Source organism: Fusarium odoratissimum, assembly GCF_000260195.1.
Source record: "Fusarium odoratissimum NRRL 54006 unplaced genomic scaffold supercont1.95, whole genome shotgun sequence".
Lineage (NCBI taxonomy): Eukaryota > Fungi > Ascomycota > Sordariomycetes > Hypocreales > Nectriaceae > Fusarium > Fusarium odoratissimum.
Window position 1 is genome coordinate 27,964 of NW_022158800.1, and position 7,112 is coordinate 35,075.

Genomic DNA, 7,112 nt, shown 5'->3' on the forward strand with positions numbered 1-7,112 from the left:
CTCTCTACTTTAGATCGGTCCATTTCTCGTTTAAAATGGGTTGACTACAGGCCCTGAGAATACCACTGGTTCTGTTCTTTGCAGGTATCCGTTTGGCTAGCGTAAAGCAACACCCAGGTCAGAAGCAGGGATTCCAACCAATTATAGAGTTATAAGCTTAAGGTATATTGAGCGTCGCCTAGATTCAAGTAGTTATAGAAATCTTAATACCTTCTAAAGGTATAAAGAAATACCTAGTATTAAAAGAATATATAAAATATTTAAATATAATCTTTTATATCAGTAATTTAATAATTATTAAGAATATTTATTTTCTTTTTATTAACTAATAGCTAACTTTAATCTTTAATATTGTATTTTAAAAAAGCTTACTATAAGATATCTAATATATAATCTTAATCTTGAGAAACTATTAAATAAATTTTATACCTCTCTAATTAAAAATATATTTTAAATATATATTTAAATATTTATATAAGCTTTTTAATATTTAATTACTAATCTGCTTAATATAAATACTACTAACTTTATCCTATATATTAACTACTTTTAAACTTTATATTACTTAAAGCCTAAGGGTGAAAAACTTTAGAGAAAAGCTAAGTTTAATTAAGATTAATTTATATTTTATACCTTAATAAGGCAAGTTTATAATATTTAACTAGGCACTTTCATATACTTACTAAATCATAAACTAGATATACTAATAATAAGTAATATCTATAGCTTACAGATTTTTTTACTATATAGAACTTGGTTAATTCGCTTTCCCTCTTTTACCTACTATGTCCATTTAGCTAGCGGGTTCCAGGGAAGTCGGATTGTCCCTCCATCTCTACAATACGCGATCCCAACATCCCCCTCGTTTGTCCTATAATAGCACACCAACGTCTTTGGCTCCCAACCCCAAAATCCACCTGCTCCGAGAGTATCTCCTGTACCATCCAACTCACCTTCTTTCTCCAGCTGTTCTATCCTCGCCCTTCTGTGCAATGTTGTCAGTTACCCGCGCAACTACAAATGTGTTGAAGCGAGCTGATACTTACGTCAATGCATTCTCATATCCCCAGACCACAGCAATAATTGGTGAGGGTTGAGCCTGGCAAAATTCCATTCGCTTTTTGGATATAGCCTCATGTTTGATTTCGATATTAGACGTGGTCGTGCTTTACATCGGACAGGTTAACCCCCAATCGTTGCAACTATTAAATGTGACTTGACTTACTCAGCGGCAAGAAGCTCCATGGGTCGATCTCCGTACGAATACAACACGTTAAACATCTTTCTTTCCACGTCAGGCCATGGATCGCCAAACTGTTCTACCAGTGAATCTCCTTTGATTTGCAGGGTTTGCTGTGGAGTTACAAGGCTTCGGACTATTTGTGTAACGTCCTTGTCTGCAAATACAGCACCATATATATGCAGTGGTGGACCAGTCTGAGGCTGAAACGCACCTATAGAACTCGAGCTTTGAAGTGACATAGGCGCACCCCCCGTCTGGTGTGGTGGCGAGCCAAAGCTCTGTATGCCGGGCACTACTCCAACCGTCTCAGCAGTGGGATTGTGAGCATGCCCGGAGTTACCTGGCGGATGTTGCCCATAATATGATGGCGGTGGTGATACTTGGGGTCCAGGCACAAAGACCGGATAGAAGTGCGTCTGTGTTTGCGTATGCGTGTAAGCTGCCGTTTGTACCGTTGGTGCTGGTTGGTGATGTTGCTTGTTTCCAAAAAGACCCATTATCTTGGCTCCAACGACACCAGCGCCAGCGATTGCAGCGGACTGGGCCATTTTACCTAAACCATCTTGTTGGCCATGGCTTTCGTGATGTTTCCCGAATTTATTGCGAAAAGAGGAGCCAGCCAGAAAGCCTCCACCCATAGCCAATGCGGTCTTTCCTAGGCCGCGATCTCCATCCCCAGGGGGTTGGTTGTCCGCCCCCACTTCCGTGGTAGTTGGATGATTCTCAATCGTAGGGACAGTATGATCTTGAAGAGTCTGGTATTGTTGTTGCCTGGGCGGGGAGACCGGACGCGCCCACTGAGTAGCTCCAGTAGCAGGAAAGACGTAGTACCTAGACAACAAGACTGAGCAACACAGTCGAACCATTTGACAGAATGGAGCTTGGTGCAACTAACCATGCATTGTGCTCTGGGCTCCAGTTCGACACCCAGCCAGTAGGTAAAGTTGGCCCATCGCCTCCCAGCGCTTCCTGCGCAGACGAAAAAGTAGATGCGGACATATAAGCAACACGATCTTGTTGGGGATTGTTGGTAAGGGGGAGGATGGCGTTTGAGTCAAAGGGCTACGGTGATTTTGAGACTCGGGGGAACGAAATCGTTGAATATTAGTCGCGGCATGAATAGAGATCATGCCAAGAGGTGAGATGGTGCCATTGACAGGCTGATGCGGGGTTCATATACCTCCCGACTGCGCATGGCGCGCAGAGTGGTATGGTCAGGCGCCATCGTCTATCCAATGTTCTGATGGAGGGTAATAGCGCCTGTACTGACGGCCTCCCATTAAGAGGGACCTCCGGATAAGCGGCTTAGTCCTAGAGTCACGAGAGGGAGCGTAATGCATAAATATCAGTACAACACAAACAAGTAAGAAATAATATTCGTTTCAGCCCTGAGCCTAACGTATGAATGGGCTCAATTAAGGGCGTTAAGGCTCGTATATGAAGTGCCGAAAGCCGCTTATTAGCCTAGCTGGGTTTTAACGCAATGCAACGCTAACCAGACCTGTTGCCTACTGACATGTATTGCCTACATAATTGGTCAAAAGCAATTCCCAGGCTATTATCTCACGCAAGTACCCTAGCATTGAAAAGTCTAGACCTTTTGTGGCTTGAGCTACTATGGGAGCTGTGACAGTTTACTTAGTTCTTATTAGTTATTAATTATTAAGTACTTCTCTGTTATGAGAGAGTACTCCGGCTTGCGACGGAGAGAAGACGAGCACATCTCCACGTGCAGCGAAGATTATAATATTCTCAAGAGGTTTATCTAAATGCCTCAGGGAATCCTCTTTATAGAGTTGCTGGTGCTGTGCTGTTTGAAGCCCGAGGTAATAACAGTATTATTTTCTTAGTATTATTATAACTCAGATCGAGTCCTTTAAGCACTAAAGCATCTCTGAAGATTTGTGCTAATGCAATAAAGATATATTAGTTATACAATACAAAGTTAAGTAAAATAGTAAATAAATACCACCTGGTGTCTTAGTATATTAAACTTGCTTATAGAGCCTTTATTAGTATATTCGCTTGCTAATGTTGAGGTTTCTTACCTGTTGCTTTATTCTAGGACCTTATTGCTAAAATGCTGTATCTTAAAACTAAGTTCTTGTGAATAGTGTTATTATTAGCTACCTGCGCTAACTATAGGGGGATAATTCCCCTCAGATCTTAACCATAACAGAATTACTCCTACTCACACATTTGTACCGTTTAAAACTTAAGTTCTTCGTGGTGATATAAGCTCTCAGCCACAAGTCTCAACTGCAATTAACACATCTGGCTCACAACTTGACAGTATACCTCCGGCATACGTAACTGCACCTGGATCCTAGGAGAAAGGTTCCTCTGGAATAAGGTCGCCAATGCCGCAGCTTCTGACTCTTGAACAGCATGGCTACGCCGCTCATGATGCGCAGCTGTGTTATGATACGTAAAGCACTAAGTATCGCAAAAATCTCTATAGTATTAGCACTAATAAAAGCTATTCTGGTTAATAGAATAACCTTTATAATAATAGCCATAGTGACAAAGTGTATAATAGAGAAGAGACCTATCACTATCCCGATCACAGCTTTAAGGACATTTTTTCTACAAGTAGCAGTAGCTATCATAGGCACCATTATACCAGCAGGGCCTTGTTTGCATAAGCCAAGGCAAGTTGTTACTTTACATCCCAAGCAGTCAGGGAGCCTATGGCAGAGAATACCCTCTGACTAACCTGGCCGCGACCATACTAGCACTAGGTAAATAAAACAAGATAACCATCGAAATTCATACATAGCTTCCTACTAATGGCATATATCTTAGTATACTAATACCTAAATTAATAGTTATTACATATCACCCTAACTCTCGAAATACACTTAACTCTAGGACTTTAGTTAATAGAGTAATAATAAGGATAAAAGCTAGCAGCTAAGTTAATTATAAGAATAAGTTAAAAATAGATATAAAGCCTAATTTAGTTAATAATATACAGAAAGCGATATATATAAGTATCCCAGTCTAATAGGCCAAGCTTTGCGTTAAATGCTTAATTCTAAAGCGGCGAATTAAAGGCAGCGCATTTGGTGAAACCACAGGAGAACAAGACTTCACTGTCGCTTGGTACTTGGAGTGGCTTGATAAGTCTGATAATCTTTAGTACAAGGTACTGAGGAACAGCTTGATGTCTCTAGCTGTTATTGCTGCTATACAGGCCTTTCAGACAGAGGAGAAAGAACCAGAGAAATATGATCCCGAGGAAAAGGACCTAAAGGACAAGAAACCAGCGGCTAAGCAATGAGCTGCCGAAAGGCTGGGAGGGAAAGCACATTTGCGTGATGAATTGTACCGAGGACTGTATAACTCTAAGTTTCTTTAGAACTGTCATTTTGAGTTCTAGACCCGACAGCTGATACTTGCATCGTGCGCCATACCTCCTATACTGAGCACGTTGCTGTAGACTCGTCCTTGATTTGCGCCATCTGCTTCAGCACGATTCAGTTCATGATAGGTGCGCCAAATGATTATTCGGCAGATGTGCTAGCAGGGCTGATACGTGGTCATAATGTTTCGACAGACGTGGTGGGAGAATATACCTGGGATCAATTGGGAAGACATATGTACATAACCGGTAGTCAATCATACACATGTGTATGTTGCGGCAGGGTTACATCTGCCGAGCCTCACCTCAATATACGATGGCTTCTAGCTAACGACATATCCTTGGATGCACTTTTGTCTATACGACGAAGCAAACTACTATGTTTTGGGAAGGTTTTTTACATAGACCTAACGTCTTGCGCCGTTATGGTTAGTTATTTCACAATTCTATGCCATTTTGGGGTCCATAGGATCACTCCACAATCAGTCCAATTTTGCCTCAAGCCAGGGTTCGGGAAGCAGTAATACGTGCGATATGAACAGCGGCCACGCTCCTTGATACCAGGGCAAAGTGCTGGCTTATACGCGACGCTCGTTTGGGGCTTCACAATTGCGACGGGGACTGTAATGGCTTTGACTTGGCGACTCACTCGATGGCATATATGAATGTGAGCGTGAGATGAGGAATCGATGCGACAATCCAATTGTGTCTTGACTAAGATATGCTATCGAATGGTCTTGGCAACCCCTTATTTCTGCTTACCCCATACCTCCTTGATGTAATCTTCAACTGCGACAAACTTGTAGTCAGGGAAGATTTTGTTCCACTCATCAGAAACAGTCCAAGCTCCAAGAGCCGTCGAGCGCAACATGCCCACCCAAAGAGGCACATGGTACACTGTTCTCATCTCATCTGTCATAGCGGGATGGGCCATGACAGGAAGGTCAACAGCCAAGACACCAGCCTCTAGGTCAGCCGGGTCAGTCAGTTGAAGTTCCGTGGGTTTGCCTTAAAAATCGGGAAACATTAGTTTAGTCTAGCAACGTCCACGAACGAAGACCATACCTGTAACTCTCTGGACGATTTGCTTCAATTGCTGTGGGGTGACTTGATTGCCCATTATTCCCCCAATTCGAGGCCACTCGCCTTCATACTCAATTGCGCGTCGGACAATCCGACCAATATCCCGGGCGGCGGTGAAGGTCAGTGGCTTGTCTTCAGAGCCTTTGACCGACACGATGCGATTCTCTCTCACAAGCCATGGTGAATCCATGGAGTAGAGATATTTAAGCCGCTTGTGGGGATGACCGAGGTAGTCAAGGAATATGCCTGGCTGGAACAAGGTGTACTCGATGACCTAGTAATAAGTTTAGACAAGTAGAGGACTTAAGAAAACCAAGAGTGATAACGGACCTTCCTGTCTTTGTTGATTTCTTCAAGATATTCTTGAATGGCAAGCTTGCTACGGTAGAAACCCAGACTGTCGATTGCGTCGCGGAGTTTCTGACCACTAGTGTTCTCTGGTTAGTAGCAAGACGGGAGCTCGCTAGCGATATCGTGAGTCAGATTGATATACTTACGTCGCCCATTCGCTCGGCGCATATCGCTTTACACCTGCAGCTACGGCAGCGTCAATGACGAATTTGCCGACTGTATTTTCAGCGTCTTCGTTAACCACGATAAAGTTGAGAACAACGTCAACTCCCCGAAGGTGCTTTACAAGCTCCGATTTATCCTCGTAGGATATCTGAATCCAATTGACATTGGGTTGCTGGGGATAGTTTGCAGGATCCTAGATATAGTAAACACGGTTAATAAGGCTTTAGGTACACTAAGCAGCCAAGATTCCAGAATACCTTTCTGACAAGGGCCATTATTTCGTGCTGACCTCCTTCGACGAGAATATCTATTACCTCACGGCCAAGAGCTCGTAACTGTCAGTCAAGATCTGACTCCAGGACGGAGTTTTAAATAGAAGTTCAATGCGTCATACCAGAGCCAGCACCAGCAATTCCAACCTTAACCATGATGAATTGGCGTTCACGTTATCACTAAGGACCCAATTGCGGATGCGTAGAAGCTTTCTGAAAATTTGAGAATGAGTTGAGGAATCTCGGATTAAGGAATAGTGCTTGGTTATTTCGCCCATAGTTATATAGTAATTCTTTATTGGGAACTCATCGTAATCATCACATCTTTTGCTTACAGATCCCTATGAACCTTACAATCACGTTGAACTCCCAGATGTCGCGCGGGCGGACTTTGCTAGTGAATGCACTTAGTCAATCAGTGGGGTTGGCTGGGGACTCATACCTGCACAACCGGCTGTGCGTTTAGTATCATGTGTTTTTCGCACAACCGGTTATGCAGATAAGGCCACGTAAGCTTCTTTGGTCAAATCTGCACAACTAGGGGACCATCTGTCAGACATTACGTGTATTCGGTTCATTGATGTGAATTGGTGTATTCATGTTGTGTTCTGTTGAAATCTACCCCTTAGAGGTT

At 42.9% G+C, this 7,112-nt stretch overlaps 2 protein-coding genes across 2 annotated transcripts; both read right to left on the reverse strand.

Annotated features, from left to right (window-relative positions):
* Positions 1-1,221: 1,221 nt before the first annotated feature.
* Positions 1,222-2,242, reverse strand: FOIG_16595 (uncharacterized protein; the record flags this gene model as incomplete). The annotated part of the gene is made up of 2 exons (XM_031218058.1): positions 1,222-2,074; positions 2,139-2,242. The coding sequence occupies 2 exons, from the start codon at positions 2,240-2,242 to the stop codon at positions 1,222-1,224; spliced, it is 957 nt and encodes a 318-aa protein (XP_031052236.1).
* Positions 2,243-5,355: 3,113 nt separating this feature from the next.
* On the reverse strand, positions 5,356-6,634 carry FOIG_16596 (uncharacterized protein; the record flags this gene model as incomplete). The annotated part of the gene is made up of 6 exons (XM_031218059.1): positions 5,356-5,615; positions 5,673-5,964; positions 6,021-6,117; positions 6,188-6,399; positions 6,464-6,534; positions 6,601-6,634. 6 exons carry the CDS (start codon positions 6,632-6,634, stop codon positions 5,356-5,358), a joined length of 966 nt encoding a protein of 321 aa, XP_031052237.1.
* Positions 6,635-7,112: the final 478 nt, after the last annotated feature.